This window comes from Rhinatrema bivittatum, chromosome 1 (assembly GCF_901001135.1).
Source record: "Rhinatrema bivittatum chromosome 1, aRhiBiv1.1, whole genome shotgun sequence".
Taxonomy (NCBI): Eukaryota; Metazoa; Chordata; class Amphibia; order Gymnophiona; family Rhinatrematidae; genus Rhinatrema; species Rhinatrema bivittatum.
In genome coordinates this window covers 282,515,137-282,532,436 of record NC_042615.1, presented here as the reverse complement: position 1 = coordinate 282,532,436, position 17,300 = coordinate 282,515,137, and the positions used below count along the sequence as shown (strand labels likewise).

The 17,300-nt window shown below is 42.3% G+C and overlaps 1 protein-coding gene across 1 annotated transcript in view; it reads right to left on the bottom strand.

The window, feature by feature from the left end:
• Window positions 1-16,258, bottom strand: part of LOC115087992 (dedicator of cytokinesis protein 2-like) — a 1,829,205-nt gene extending 1,812,947 nt beyond the window's left edge. Inside the window, exon 1 of the mRNA XM_029595813.1 lies at window positions 16,167-16,258. Within this exon, the coding sequence (XP_029451673.1) occupies window positions 16,167-16,209 (43 nt within the window). The 5' untranslated portion in view covers window positions 16,210-16,258. The remainder of the gene's footprint in view (window positions 1-16,166) is intronic.
• Between the last annotated feature and the right edge of the window lie 1,042 nt (window positions 16,259-17,300).

Below are 17,300 nucleotides of genomic sequence, written 5' to 3'. Positions count from 1 at the left end.
AAGAAGTATTCAACAGGAGGTATATGGTACAAGGATTGCAAATTATCAAAAGTGTGAAGAGTGTTATGCGAGAAACAATGCTTTATCTGTGTGATTCCCCTATCCTTCCATCTCTGAAAAGCATGAGCTGGTTGACATGGCGGGAAATGAGAATTATGGAATAAAGAAGTCTGATAGAAATAAGATGCCTGTCCCACTAATTTACTTTTCCATGCAAACCATACGTGTAGAGAGTGTCTGGTGGTTGGTGCCATGAGGTTGCATGGTCGCCATGAGTTGCGGGGTTGCCATATCAGTGCCTCAAGTGGCATTTCAGGTATCCACACCTGATCCATCTGGGCCCATTGCTTAGCATCCCTTTTACGATGCCAGTCAATGATGGGACATAACTGAGCAGCTGCATAATACCATATTAAGTTTGGTAGGCCTAAACCCCCCTGTTCTTTAGCTTGATATAGCACCACTCGGGACACCCTGGGAGGCCTGTGTCTCCACAGAAAACGTAGCAGCTTCTGTTGCCAAGACTTCAGTGTGGCATTGGTATAGCTATTGGTAAGGTTTGGAAAAGATAGAGAAATCTAGGAAGGATATTCATTTTGATAGTGGCCAGGCGACCAAGCCAAGTCAATGGCAGACGATCCCATTTAACTAGATCTTGGGCGATTTTAGTTATGAGGGGTTCATAATTAAAGTGATAAAGATCAGATATCTTTTTGTCAATGTAAACTCCCAAATACTTAATCCTCGTGGTTGCCCTCTTGGTGACAAAGTTTCAGGGTGGACTCCAGTTGTGATGTACAGGATATATTCAAGATTTCCGACTTGTCACACTGAAGTGGGCAAGCTCACTGAAGTGGAGACCGCTCTGAAGTGGGCAAGCTCACACTCTATCTCTGGTAGAGAGAGTTCAGGATGGGTAACTGTGAGTAAGATGTCATCTGCAAAGAGCAACATTTTATAAGTCTGTGAAGCTAGGGTAAATCCATATATTTCGGGGTTAAGCCGAATTTGGGTGGCCATTGGTTCTAGGAAAATAGTGAAGAGAAGAGGGGAAATGGGACACCCCTGTCGGGTTCCTTGTTGTATTGGAAAAGAGGCAGAATGCCCTCTGTTTATTTTTAAGCAAGCAGTGGGGCAACTGTAGAGAGCCCGAATCCAGTTGAGGAAAGAATCCCCAAAATGCATCAGTTTGAGAGTGCTGAAGAGAAAGGACCAGTGCACCATGTTGAAGGCTTTTTCTGCGTCAATGGCCAACAGCAGAGTGGGAGGTGGCTGTTGCATAATTCCCTACAAAGTGTTTATGATCTTGCGTACATTATTGTTAGCCATTCGACCCGGGCTGAACCCAGCCTGGTCGGAATGTATGATTTGGGCTATAAAGCAGTTCAATCTATCGGCTAGAATTTTGGCCAGTAATTTTAGATCGAGGTTTATCAGTGAGATGGGTCGGTAGGATGCACATAGTGCGGGGTCTCGACCTGCCTTGGCTACTATGGTGATACTTGCCAGATTAGAATTTGGTAAAAGTGTACCTCCTTTGCGAATAAAGTTAAAATGTTTTTGCAAAGGAGCGACAATTTGTGGGCCAAAAGTTTTATAGAATTTAGTGGTGAGCCCATCTGGACCTGGGGCTTTTCCTATTTTCAAGTTTTTTATCGCGGCCAGTATTTCAGCGGTGGGAATTTCGGCATTAAGAAGTGTAGCCATTTCTGTGGTAAGGCTTGGTAGAGGAGCTGATCATAAATACTGGTCTATGGCCATTTGGGTGATATTTATTTATTTGAATTTTTATATAACCGACATTCCTGTAAAGAATACAGATCACACCGGTTTACATTGAAACAGAACTTTCGCTGGGAGGCGATACATTAAACAATGAATATTAGCGTATTATAACATTCAAACATTTGGAAACAAGGAACAATTACAAACCGAAAGCAGCTTCAACGCAGAATTAATAAAAAATAAAAATAAGAATAAAAATAAATATAAATACTTTAATACAAGATACATTAAAACAAGTAGGAAGGTTAAGTAGCTTGGATAAGGGGGGAGAGAAGGAAAGAAAGGATGGCAAAGGGGGTGGGAGGGAGGGAGGGGGCAGGAAGGAGTAAGGGGTAGAGCCTACGGAAGAAAACAATAGGAGGGAGAAACCCGGATGAGTCCGGGATGGGCTGTGTAGAGAGATCGGTGTGCCCATTAACTGTTGGCCTTAGGCCTTAGTCCATGTTCTAAGAACAGCGTCAGAGAGAACTTGGGTTTTCAGGGAAAGCTTGACTGAAAAGCCAAGTTTTTAAGTCTTTCTTGAAAGTTTGGAGACAATGTTCTTGATGGAGGTCTGGTGGGAGAGTGTTCCATAGAGTCGGCCCTGCTGTAGATAACGCTCGATTACGTAGAGAAGATTTAGCAGGGGGGGGGGGGGCATACAGAGAGCCTTTATAAGCTCTTCTGACTGGTCTTTCAGAGGTGTGCGGACGGAATTGATTACCGAGCTTGAGAGGGGCGATGTTATGGATGTCCTTATGTATCATCATGAGTACTTTGAACGAGATCCTGGCTTTGATGGGAAGCCAGTGAAGTGACTGCAGTATGGGAGAGATATGATCTCTTTTGTTTGAGTTGGTGAGTATTCTCGCAGCGGCATTCTGTACCATCTGCAGTGGTTTTATTGTTATTTATTTATTTATTTATTTATTTATTTAAAGTTTTTCTATACCGGCATTCGCGATAAATATCGCATCATGTCGGTTTACAATTAACAAGTAGATAGGGAACAAAAAAGGCAATAAATAACATTGATCTAAGTAATAATAATAAAATAATAGTAATGGTAGTAAAAAAAATGGTAGTTATCGCAGGGAGACCAAGCAGGAGGGAATTGCAATAGTCTATTTTAGAAAAGATAATGGACTGCAGCACCAGACGGAAGTCTAGAAAATGAAGGAGAGGTTTAAGTTATTTTAGTACTTGTAATTTAAAGAAGCATTCTTTGGTAGTGTTTGGACAAATGATTTAAGATTGAATTGGTTGTCTAGTTGAACCCCTAAATCTCTGACATAGGGGAAGTGGTTGATAGCAGTTGTGACTAATTGTGGCGCGTTTAGGGAGTTGAAGAGAACTTGGTTTTCATCTGGAGATATAATGAGAATCTCTGTCTTGTTTGTATTGAGGATCAAGTTAAGGTTGGTAAGCAGACTGTTAATTGATTGCAGACAGGTATTCCGGTGGGACCAGGTTTTATGAAGAGAGTATGTGATAGGGAGAAGAATCCGGACATCATCCGCGTAAAGGTAATACATTAATTTTAAGGTGGAGAGTAATTGGCAGAGTGGGAGCAGGTAGATATTAAAAAGTGTAGGGGAAAGGGCTGAACCTTGCAGGACTCCTAGGTTTGATCTGATGGGGTGAGATACCTTATTGTTAATCCTCACCTTGTAAAATCTATTGTCCAGGAAGGATTTAAACCAACTGAGTGCCACTCCTTTGATACCAATGTCAGCTAGACGCTCCAGAAGAATGGAATGATTCACAGTATCAAATGCCGCAGATAGGTCGAGTAGTACTAGTAGGTACGGCTGTTTCCTCTCAAGGTTTAGGAGAATGGTATCCGCCAGTGATGTTAGAAGGGACTCCGTGTTTCGAATTTTGCGGAATCCAAACTGGAAAGGGGAAAGGATGTTGTTCTCCTCCAGGTATTCTGAGAGTTGTTTGTTTACTAATTTCTCCATAATTTTGGAGATCAATGGTAGGTTAGCTATAGGTCTGAAGTTTGCAGGATCAGTAGTTGGAAGGTTGGGTTTTTTTTAGTAGGGGTTTAAGTATGGCTAGTTTTAGTTGGTCTGGAACCATCCCTTGTGTCAAGGAGCAATTAATTATGTCTGCTAAAGCTTTTGAAATAGTGTTCGGGATGGAGAGCAGGAGGTTTGAGGGTATTGAGTCCAGTGGGTGGGATGAAGGTTTGAGCTTCCTGAGGATGTTTTCGATTTCCAGGGAGGAGGAAGTCTCGAAAGCTTCTAGGGTGGAGTTTCGATTAGGAGTATTGGGTAAAGATGGGTGGGGGGGTTCCCACGTTAGAAGCGGTAAGTGGCTTTATGAGGTTTGCTATTTTTCTCTCAAAACAAATGGCCAGCTCTGTGGCTTTGTTAAGTGCTAGGACATCTGGAATGGTAGGAGGGGAAGGTTTTGTGAGTGATGAGACATAAGAGAATAAGGCTTTGGAATCGAAGATGAAATGGTGGATTTTTTTGGAGAAGAAATCTTTCTTAGATCTAAGAATGGCATTCCTGTAGGCATTCAACAGTGATTTGTAGGCTGATAGAGTAGAGGTTGATGGGTTCTTGCGCCATCTGTGCTCTTTGCTCCGTAGCTCTTGTTTGAGGGCCTTTAGTTTTGGGGTGAACCATGGTTTCCTGTTATCCTGGTGTGAGTGTAGTGATTTGGTAACGGTTGGACAGGCTTGTTCTGCAACTTTGCTAGTTATCTTGAGCCAGGAGGAAGTCGCGGTGAAAGCGTCTGAAAGATCAAGTTGAGCTAGATCCTTTGAAAGCATATTACTTAGGTAGTCTGTCGAACAAGGTTTCCTGAACTGAATAGTGGTGTTAGGGAAGACAGGCCGGGGGTGAGCTTTAATTTGTAGCTCTGATGAAATGACCTGATGGTCTGACCAAGGGACTGCAGTACATGTTGGCTGGTAGCAGAAATAATGCCTTCGTTTATGAAAATAAGGTTCAGTGTATGGCCTGTTTTGTGAGTGGGGCTTGTAACAATTTGTCTAAAGCCCAGGTGACTGTGCAGAGAGTAGAATTTCACAATTGGGGGAATGCGGTGAGGCATCCACGTGAAGATTGAAATCTCCCATCAAGATGGATGGTTTATCTATGTTAAAATGTTTGGTTGTCAATTCGATCAATGGAGCGGGGTCGGAGTCAAGAATTCCTGGGGGTGCATAAATGAGGCCAGGTTATGGGACTCAGCCGCATAGTGGGTTTGATAGAATTTGAGAAATTGATGTGTGATGGCTGAATTGGTTGATTCTGTCTGGCCCAGTTTGTTTTTAATTTTAAGAATGTGATTTTGATAAGTAATTTTTTTAAGTTGGTGAGTTAGGAGTTTGCCTGCTTTGTTTCCTCCCTTGAAGTCTTCCTGCTATGTCAGGGCATGGTGTGAGCTATGTGATCCAGGTCTAACCTGTGTAAGTCTTCACAAGCCTTAGCAAGTGTCGATAAGGTTTTCAGGGATTTATTTTTGTATATGCTGATGTGTGAGCTGTGAGATATATTTCTGAAGGTTCGAGCAGGTCAACTCTTTTTCCTTCTTCAGATATGATGATCTAGATATAAAATACCCACGTATATATGCCTTAAAACAGTCACAAACCACAATCGGGGATTGTACAGACTCTGCATTCATTTGAAAATAGTCTATAATGATTTGGGAGACATCTTTGGTATAGGGGATGTCATGTAAAAGGGAGTCGTTGAGTCTCCAGAATCGGCGACTCTGCACAATTCCCAGGTATTTGAAAGTCAATAGAGATAGGCGCATGGTCAGACCACGTAATAATGCCTACTTCGGCTTTCTGAAGTAGATGATAAAGAGATTTGTCGACCAGAAGATAGTCAATTCTAGAATATGAGTCATGTACTTTAGAGTAGTAAGAGTAGGAGCGTGAATGGGGATATGTGATCCTCCAGGCATCCACTAAATGAAACTCAGCCATAAAGGCTTTGAGGGCTCGTATGTGGGACTTGGCCATAGAGGAGTGTCCTTTGGACATATCAATGGATGGGGAGAGTCCAATGTTAAAGTCGCCGCCTACGATAAGCTTGCCTGTATTATTTTGAAGTAAAAGTTGGTGTATTTCTTCAAAGAAATCAGCCTGGTCTTTGTTGGGGGCATAAACATGAAGCAGAGTATATACAGTCTCGTTAATTGTAACGCATAATAACAGATATTGACCTCTAGGGTCATATAAACAAGAAGTACATTCAACTATAAGGTTGGAGGCAAAAAGTATACCCACTGTGAGTACTGGTGAGTAAATCTGGGTGATTTTATAAGAGATTCATATCTCCTCGAAAGATGGGTTTCCTGTAGAAAAACTATCTCAGGTCCAGAACAGTGAGTTCACTAAATAAGAGAGACCTTTTTTTGAGGTGAGTTTAATCCCTTAGTGTTGATAGATAATATTTGAAGCTTCATCATGGTTACAATTTAAAGGGTGAATAATGTATAAATGCCATCAACCTTATAGACCAAGAGGTAATTACCCAAGTCTCTGTAGTGTGATGTATTAAGGTATCTCCCTGGTCAAAAGGAGGTAGCAATAGAATCCAGAAATGATATTTAGACCATGTAAAGCACATACAGACTATGAACATTGCCCAGTAAACCAAATAAGAATTACATATACATAGATCAGCAGAGCGACAATTATGTGTAGCATGAATTCCCTGAGGATTCTGATAATCCTCGTGTAACTTAACTTGGCCTGCGGTATCCTCCATGCAGGCTATCACCTTCCCTTTCCTGGGGGTAGGGATAGCACCGGAATTGGAGAGTGTTCTAAATATCAAAATCACAGAACCTGCACCGGAGTTGGAGATCTACCGCCGTCTCCCATCTAGCTTATATAAACATTGAGGAGCCCTGAGGTCTCTTAGGCAACATCTGAGCTTAACTTGAAAAAGCGAAGGAACACTATGAATGAAAAATAAGAGAATAGGGAGCAACTCATGAATGAAGTGACATTAGTTGAAAGTTCATCTCCCTACAGAATAGCTGAGCAAAATTAAAAAAAAAAAGGCAAAACATCTCAAGACGATCCCTGACTGTGAGATGATCCCCCAGAATGTCGGCACAGCCTGTGTTATGCTTTCCTACTTGTTGCCATGCAAGATATGATGTGGTAGGAGTGGGCGATCTGGCTTCCTTGGTTGACGGCTGCGTGCTGGTTAAGCCTCGCAGATTAAGTATGGGGGTAGCCTCATTTGGAGTTGTAATTTTATATGAAATTCCATCCTGGGTGAAAGAAAGGCCAAACAGATGTAACCAACGGTACTCGATAGTATTATTTCTGAGAAATGTGGTGATCTCCGTTAAGGATTGTAGATTTTGCAGGGTGGCCGTGGAAAGATCAGGATAAACAGAGATGTCCTGGCCTTTCCATTTCCAGGTATTTTGAGATCTGGCCACCTACACTACTTGCTCCTTTACTGTATAGTCACTGAAGCAGGCAATTATATCACAACTGCGATTCGGTAGAGGGGCCCTGAGAGCTCTATGTGCCTTGTCAAGTCTGATGTCGGGAGGTGTAAAGTTGGCTTCATTGCTGGTCTCTGCCAGCAGATGTATGCAAAATTGCTTAATAAGATCAGGGCAGTTCTCTGGGGCTAGGGTTTCTAATCTGTGATGCCGCAAAATTGCAAATTTCTGTGACGGGCCCTGTTTTCTAAATCAGCGATTTTTTCCCGAAGTTGATGGCACTCAGATTGCACCGTGTCGCAAGCATTTTTATTTAATTTAGAGGCCTCTGATTGGCGTCCATGTGGACATCGAGTTCATCGATGCGATGGCCCATGAAGATGAGTTCTTCTCTTACCTCCTCTACATGCGCCAAAAGTTCTTGCCGGTAACTTTTAATGTCGGCATGCAGATTTGCAAACCATTCCCTGAATTCTGCGTGGGTGGGATGGTCGGAGTCAGTTGCAATCGCGGAATCGAGAGTCAGAGTGTAATTGTTCGGGCTATGGGACTGTGAACGGGCGCCATCTTGAAGTGCGGTCGTGCCATCATCAGAGCCCTCTGAGAGCTGTCGGCCGTCTTTACTGAAAGTAAAGCATTGAAACTCTAGTTTTTTTTTTCTTCGCCATGAGGGTACTTTCACCTCCCGTCTCTGGTATCGTGTTGCTTCAAATGATGCTTTTTTAGCTCAGATAATGTGGGATATGCTGGGAGAGGACAGAAGCTCTCAAATCAGGCTGCCATCTCTGGTCGTGACGTCACGGCCCCCCATGTAGGAAGTTGTTAATCCAGTATGTTAGAGGCTGGTTCCCACATATTCTTCTTTAGTCCATATCCCTCCCAGGAAAGGAGATACTCCCATCTCTTGCCGTGCTTCCTCATATCCAAGATCTCTCTTACTTGATACGTGTTATCATCTTCCAAGTCGATCTCTTGCGGCTGTGGCGTCTTCCCGGAGGGCCATGAGAGTATCAGGTGTTTCAGGAATGAGACAAGGAAGGAGTTGTGAATTCCCAAAGATGCAGGAAACCAAAGTTGATAGGTTACTGGCCTGAGCTGGTGCAGCACTGTAAATGGCCCGATGTACTGGGGGCGAATCGCATAGAAGGAACTGGAAGCCTGATATGGCGTGTACTCAGCCATACCTTCTCCCCAGGTTTAAACTGTGTGGAGCGGGCCTCCGATGAAGGTCTGTGAACCTTTTGGCTCTTTGGCTTGGGTTTCGGAGAAATTGCTGAGTATGACTCCAGAGTTTTTGGAGTTCTTGTGCAGATAGTTGAGCTGCTGCCGACAGGACTGTTAGGGGAAGAGGTAGAAGAGACAACAGCTGTCTACTATATGCAATTTGAAAGGGCAATGAGCCCGTGGTGGCACATGGGTGAGAGTTGTGGGAGAACTCTGCCCAAGGAAGTGGAGATACCCAATCATCTTGGCAGGCATTGATATAAGCCTTTAGAAAGTTCCTTAACATCCGATTGGTCTGTTCAGACGGTCCATTCACTTGAGGGGGGTAAGCCATTGTGAAATCCAGCATGATGTTGAACTTTTTGAACAGTGACCACCAGTAACAAGCAGTAAACTGGGTACCTCGATCTGAGACAATGTGTCTGGGTAGTCCATGGAGTCAAAAAACATGCGGAATGAAGAGTAGAGCTAGCTCCGTAGCGGTGGGGAGACCAGGTAATCGTGTGAAATGGGCCATCTTAGAGAAATGATCAACTAGGGAAGCTAACCAAATTGGTAGTGCAGTAGTAATGGGAGATTTCACTTACCCCAATATTGACTGGGTAAATGTATCATCGGGACATGCTAGAGAGATAAAATTCCTGGATGGAATAAATGACAGTTTTATGGAGCAATTGGTTCAGGAACTGATGAGAGAGGGAGCAATTTTAGATCTAATTCTCAGTGGAGCACAGGATGTGGTGAGAGAGGTAACAGTGGTGAGGCCGCTTGGCAATAGTGATCATAATATGATCAAATTTGAATTAATGACTGGAAGGGGACAGTAAGCAAATCCACAGCTCTCGTGCTAAACTTTCAAAAGGGAAACTTTGATAAAATGAGAAAAATAGTTAGAAAATACTGAAAGGAGCAGCTGCATTCCATGAAGTTAGCAAGTAGCACATTTAAGACTAATCGGAGAAAATTCTTTTTCACTCAACGCACAATAAAGCTCTGGAATTTGTTGCCAGAGGATGTGGTTAGTGCAGTTAGTGTAGCTGGGTTCAAAAAAGGTTTGGATAAGTTCTTGGAGGAGAAGTCCATTAATGGCTATTAAACAAGTTTACTTAGGGAATAGCCACTGCTATTAATTGCATCAGTAGCATGGGATCTTCTTAGTGTTTGGATAATTGCCAGGTTCTTGTGGCCTGGTTTGGCCTCTGTTGGAAACAGGATGCTGGACTTGATGGACCCTTGGTCTGACCCAGCATGGCAATTTCTTATGTTCTTAAGTTACATATAAGACATTGATAAGGTAGGTTAAAAGAAAATTTGAAAAGAATTTAACCACAAAGGCAAAAGCTCACAGTAAAAACTTTTAAAAATATATCCAAAGCAGAAAGTCTGCGAGGAAGTCAATTGGACCGTTAGATGATCAAGGGGTTAAAGGGGCACTTAGAGAAGATAAGGCCATCACGGAAAGATTAAACAATTTCTTTGCTTTGGTGTTTACTGAAGAGGATGTTGGGGAGATACCAGTCGTGGAGAAGGTTTTCATGTGTAATGATTCAGATGGACTGAACCAAATCATGGTGAACCTAGAAGATGTGGTAGGCCTGATTAACAAACTGAAGAGTAGTAAATCACCTGGACCAGATGGGTATACACCCCAGGGTTCTGAAGGAACTAAAAAATGAAATTTCAGATATATTAGAACAATTTGTAACCTATCATTAAAATCATCCATTGTACCTGAAGACTGGAAGGTAGCTAATGTAACCCCAATATTTAAAAAGGGCTCCAGGGGCAATCCGGAGACCAGTTAGCCTGACTTTAGTGCCAGGAAAAATAGTGGAAAGTGTTCTAAATATCAAAATCACAGAACAAATAGAAAGACTTGGTTTAATGGAACAAAGTCAGCATGGCTTTACCCAAGGCAAGTCTTGCCTCACAAATCTGCTTCACTTTTTTGAAGGGGTTAATAAACATGTAGATAAAAGTGAACCAGTAGATGTAGTGTATTTGGATTTTCAGAAGGAATTTGACAGAGTTCCTCATGAGAGGCTTCTAGGAAAAGTAAAAAGTCATAGGATAGGTGGCAATGTCCTTTCGTAGATTACAAACTGGTTACAGGAAACAGAGAATAGGATTAAATGGACAATTTTCTCAATGGAGGGGGAGTGGAGTGCCTTAGGGATCTGTACTGGGACCCGTGCTTTTCAATATATTTTATAAATGATCTGGAAAGGAATACGATGAGTGAGGTAATCAAATTTAAAAATGATATAAAATTATTCAGAGTAGTTAAATCACAAGCGGAGTGTCATAAATTGCAGGAAGAACTTGTGAGACTGGAAAATTGAGCATCCAAATGGCAGATGAAATTTAATGTGGATAAGTGCAAGGTGATGCATGTAGGGAAAAATAACCCATGCTGTAGTTACACAATGTTAGGTTCCATATTAGGAGCTACTACCTAAGAAAGAGATCTAAGCGTCATAGTGGATAACACATTGAAATCGTCGGTTCAGTGTGCTGCGGCAATCAAAAAACCAAACAGAATGTTGGGAATTATTAGAAAGGAATGATGAATAAGACGGAAAATGTCATAATGCCTCTGTATTGCTCCATGGTAAGACCACACCTTGAATACTGTGTACAATTCTGGTTGCCACATCTAAAAAAAGATATAGTTGCAATGGAAAAGGTACAGAGAAGGGCGACCAAAATGATAAAGGGGATAGAACAGCTCTCCTATGAGGAAAGACTAAAGTGGTTAGGACTGTTCAGTTTGGAGAAGAGACAGCTGAGGGGGGATTTAAAATCATGAGAGGTCTAGAACAGGTAAAAGTGAATTGGTTATTTACTCTTTCGGATAATAGAAGAACTAGGGGGCACTCCATGAAGTTAGCATGTAGCACATTTAAAACTAATTGGAGAAAGTACTTTTTCACTCAGTGCACAATTAAACTCTGGAATTTGTTGCCAGGGGATGCGGTTAGTGCAGTTAGTAGAGATGTGAATCGGAATCGGAATCGTTCCGATTCACATTGTGAAATTTTTTTCGTGCGGTCCGATCGTTTTTTTTTTTTATCGCTGCGCCCCAGCTGATAAACAAAAAACCCATCCCCCAACCCTTTAAAACAGATCCCTTAGCTTCTCCCACCTCCCTATCCCCCCCAAAACCTTTTACAAGTACCTGGTGGTCCAGTGGGGGTCCCGGGAGCGATCTCCTGCTCTCGGACCGTCGGCTGCCACTAATAAAAATGGCGCTGATGGCAATTTGCCCTTACCATGTGACAGGGTATTCATGCCATTGGCCGGCCCCTGTCACATGGTAGGAGCACTGGGTGGCCCGCGTTATTTTTAAAGATTTTTTAATGTAAACCGGTATGATTTGTATATTATACAAGAATGTTGGTATATAAAAATTAAAAATAAATAAATAAATAACATGAAAAACGAATCGAAACCAAAAAAATTATGGCTGTACATCCATATTACTCATGTAGTTTATGCCTTATTAGCCTGTCATTCATGATAGATTTCCACTTACATATTATAATTGTGGTTACACTAAGTCCTTGGAAAGGGATATTATTTAGTTAGGAACAGCAAGCTAGTTTGGATAAAATCTGTACAGAATCCCACTATCTCCTTTCCTAGTTCTTCTTCCATACCATACTGGATAGCTTAGGTGATGCAGACCCTTACTGACTTGACTCTAGTTCTGCTGATTTGCAGAATAAAAAAAGAGGATTTACAGGACATATTACAAGATAGGAGGTTGAATGGTTTGTACCAGCCACCAGCACTCTGTAGTGCTATTAATGCCTCATTTGTTGGACAATGAAACCCCTTTTGGAAATATACCAATCATGTAATATATGTAGAGACTCCACCCTACTGCTCTGGATTTACTTCCTTTTGGAGGGCCATAGAATTTTTTTTCTAGTGAGTGCATGAAACAATTTGATATAAACTTGGGGGTATATTTACTAAGCTGTGAGAAGAATCTTATGCATGAAAAACCGTTTATCGGGTGAAGACGCTGTTTATTGTGCGATATAAGTTCATCGTGGCAGTTTTGAGCAATATTTTCACTTTCATGCGATTTTTTCCCCCAAAAAACTGCAGTATATTTAAATGAGCTGCTCTGCATGCATAATATTTCCAAATGCATGCAAAGAAGCTCATACATACCTAATCTAATACAAATAAAATAATGCAACTTGCCTCAAATAACAAAAGTCTCATTTTTTTCCAAAAGGTTAGCTACAACTCCTGTGGGGGTCATTTACTCTGCAGTGGCATTTTATCATGGGACAAATACCACGGGCCACAGTAAAACAGTACAAGGGTTGTTCCTGCACTATTTTTCCCCACTACAGTAAAATACCGTGGCAATTTTCCTGCAGTATTTTTTCTTGCAAAAAAACTCCACAAGAAAATATATCAGAGGGAAAGGGAAAAAATATGTGATGTCTACTCCCTTTGCCTGAGGCCTCCAAAAAGGGCCGTGCCAGCTAAAAACCCCTCCAATGTCTACAACCCTGCCCCTCAGTATTCTGGGTAGACCACCGCCCATCCTCCGATGCCTTTAGAGGTGGCTCAAAAGTAAAAAAAAAAATAAAAAATTGCAAGTTACTAGATCACAGGCCTTCTCAATTATAGGTCCTATCCTGTGGAATCAATTACCAGTATCACTGCATTTAACAAATAATCATTGAATTTTCAGAAAACAATTGAAAGCCCGTTTTTTATAAGAAGCATTTGTGGCATAGTGTTTGTGTTATTTTGGAGATGTTTTATATATATTTATGTATAATTATGTAATTATATTATAAAATGTCATGCTTTTAATGTTTAATCGAAAACAAAGAGCACTATGTTGGTCCTGAATATCAAAATCAAACAGCAAAAGGTATCACCTATAAATCTTAAATTAGACTCGGCTCTGCAAGAAATATCCAAAAGGATGCAAACATGTATCTATGAGGAAATATACTTTTAGTAAAAGCCGCATCAGCAAGCCTCATAGATACATGTTTGCATCCTTTTGGATATTTCTTGCAGAGCCGAGTCTAATTTAAGATTTATAGGTGATACCTGATGATGATGATGCTTTTAATGTTGCCATCCACCTAGCACAGAAGTTCTGATATAGGCGGACGATAAATGATTTTAAATAAATAAATACATACATACATACATACATACATACATACAAACATAAATTTGTACAATCGCATGGTGACACCTTGCCCCTACCCAAACCTTTTCCTTTACAAAAATTGTCTAACCCCCACATCTAATTCCCCCCAGATCCAAGCTCCAAGAGCGGCCTGGCAAGACCTCAGGCACTCCAATCCTAGCCACCCTCTGGACCCCTTTCCCCCCCAAACAATATCACGCGATGGGGAAAAGTCCAGCCAGTGCCCTTTAGGAAAATGGCGGCAACCAGCCCAGAGCCTAGGAGACACCTCAGGCCCACTAGACTACCAGGAATACAGTGTAAGACCTTGGGGGGGTCTGGAGGGTGGGTTAGGTGGGGGAATTTGGGGGAGGCAGTCTGCTATTGGGGGTTTGGATTAGGAGCGGCAGAGTTTGCCAATTTTGAAAAGGGAGTGGTTTGGGTAGGCGGATGGAGAATTGCCGCGCAATTCTACTAATGTATTTATTTATTTTTACTTTTGCGCCATCTCAAGAGACAGCATGGGGGCTGGGAAGGATCTACCCAGATACCCCTGGGGGGGTCTTTTATATATTGGGGGTTTATCTCCTTTAGAAGATGTTGGCCCTGGGTGAAGGGGCCACCACCGCATGTTTTTTCCCTTTCTCTGCAATATTTTTCCTCTCAAATCTTTTCTTAAGGAAATATTACTGCAGGGAAGCCACTGTAGTATTTTACCACGGAGGGGGAAAAATACCAGGGGAATGCTCCCCTCTTCCTCCCAATGGTGTTTTACCACTGCCCGTGGTATTTGTGCCCTCCCGAGGTAAAATACCGTGGCATAGTAAATAACCCCCTTGGTTTGAAATGGATATTTGCCAAGGATCTCAGGCAAGACCAGGGATCTGCTGGAGAAATTCTGCCAGTGTAGTGTGGATTTTAATAGTAATGGCTCTGTTCTTTAAGGAAGGTTTCAACAAAATGTACAAGGGCCGACTCAGTGGAAGCACTGCACACCTCTGTGTGGAAGGCCGATAGGTTTGATTCACAGGTTTGGTTTCTGCTTCCCTGAGCAGAGGCCCCATTCACAGCCACAGAGGGAGGGGAGTGTCAGTCATTGTTTAACGGTGACACCGATTGACCAGACTTAGGCTGCATGTGGTACCAGATTCCCGAGGAAGTGTGTGGGCTTCTGGCCCCTAGCAATGGACTGTCACTGGGCTCGATGTTGGGCTATAAAATAGGAGAAAAACCCTGGATGGATGCAGATGAAGGCTTATGGTGTCATAGCCCATTACAGGCTCATTCTGAATGAACAGGAAGATCAAAGAAGCAGGAGAAAACTGGCAAATAAAAAAAATAACTACTTTACGAACCTCCTTTTAAAGAAGTCCGCCCATCCTTAATGTTTTCAACAGATCAAGATATCTGGCTGCAGGATTTCTGTGGTGAGCAGAACCACCCAGTTCTGAACCACAGTGTGAGAAGGATAAACCCTTGCAATCAGTTACCGGAAATAACAGAGGAACTGACAGTAATAAGTCTGTTTGACAATGAGATGTCAGAATTCATCCCCTCAGACAATATAGAGAGAGACACCTTAACAACTATGTGGATGCAGCCTTATAAACCTAACTGCATCTCTCAGATGTGCTTTCATGGAGATAAGAACCCTTGCTGCAGTTTTATGAAACCCCAATTCACCCCCTGAGTTCCTCAAACTCGTATATAGGAAATGTCCCATCCCCATTCAGGACCAGTACTTCCATTAGGCAAACTATTTTGTCGCCTAGAGCAGCAAAATTTAGGAGGTGTCAAAATCCCAGAGCCAGTACCACCAATGAAGGTAATTCTGTGCTGGAGCCATTGCTGCTGGGAGGAAGGAGCGCTGTGCTGGAGATACGATGGGGGAGGTGGGTGAATGACCAAAGGTTCGACTAGCACACTAAATCCTCGTGCACTGGTCCTGCCTCCGCTGCAACCCTGTGAAACTATTCTGACATCTTCCCCCCCCCCCCCCCCATGGATCCTAACCTTGGAGACAGAAATCAACGTTATTCTTTAATAATTTGCAAACAGCTATCCTCCAAATTAGGTATTTAGATTATGAACACAAAATTCCAAGGATATACATTTTTTCAGTGGTATGCTTTGTAGATGTAATGAATAGACTAGCAACCATCTCCCTGACAATGTGCAAAGACAGTGCAGTATGCACACATATGCAACACATGCACCTGCACCGAGTACTTACATTTGTCACTCACTGGTATATGCATCATACATAGCCATCCACCATGTGCAGAGGCACCACTTAAATATACAGTAGATAGCTTGCAGGCATAAATGAATACATAGATGCACACATATTCTGGAGCATTTTGTAAAGTACTAAAAGCATTTTCAATAGCTACTTCCTGATTTCAAACAGAAAAAAAGGCATATGAAATGAGGCTTTATCTGTTCTGCTCTGCCAGTAACTGAACACAGCATCACCCCAACCAGGAAGCCACCGACTGCTCTCAGCATTTCACTGCACAAATAAATAAACCAAAGCAGAGAGGAAAAAGAGAATAATTTCACTCACCAACTCCATATTTCTCCTCTTTGGTAGGGGACCATGTGACCATGTTTAAGGAATTTGTTTTATATTAATTCCGCCTTGTAAACTTGTGTGTGTCTTGAATGCCTCTTAGTGAAACCTCAGCAGTCACGTGGCTAGAGAAGTTCCTCCTGCAAAAACGTTACTTACAACTTCCTTAAACTACTGTATATGAGGGTGGGCCAAAACAAAAAGATACTGTATCCCTTTTGGCTCTCAGCCATTTATTATGCACCTGCTGCTATGTCCTGTGGATCAGTAAGCAAAACCCATACATTATGCCAGTGATGGTGAGCTCCAGTCCTCGAGTGCCACAAACAGGCCAGGTTTTCAGGATATCCATAATGAGCCTGTTTGTGGCACTCGAGGACTGGAGTTCGCCATCACTACATTACACCTTCCAGACTTCACGTTTTTGTCTCCTGAAAAGTGAGAAAGGACTAAAAGCCACCAAACATTTTGAAAGATTTGAGTCCCAAATAGTAAAACACTTCTACTGTACTCTCCACATTAAAAGAGGACAGAGCTCTGCCAATGCACCTATCTGAATATTCCGGTACATCCCTGTCCTTCAAACACTACAGCTCTGCCAGGGCACCTGCCATTTCCCTGATCTGTGTTTTCAATTAAGTTTCTTGTTCCTTGCACATGCATTTTTAAAGAAAAATAATTTGTTTATTTTCCTACCTAGAAAGAGCCTTATGCTGGATAGTTATGCCTTTAGTTCAAAACTCATATTTTCAACTTGCTGTGTGCAAGGCCTCTTTAAGTAAATCCATTGCCCTATTTCAGAGAAATGGTATGATCCTTCCACCCTTGTTGGGAGGCTGGAAGTGGTTCAGTCCAGTAGGGGGTGCACCTGGATTCCTGAGAGACTTTCAGCGACTTCTCAGAAAGGGCTGAGGGAGTCATTAGGAGTAAGGATAGCTGAGAAATCAGGAGTTGTGTCCGGAGAGCCTAAAAATACCACCGTCCTGCCTGTCCCAAAGGACCTATAAATAGAAACCATAAGGGGAAGGCAACTGAGCATTGGCATACCTGAGGTGCCAGTGTACATACTCATGTGGCACAAGGAAAGCAGCCCCAGAGTTTTGGCATGGTGGCCAGACAGTAGTATCC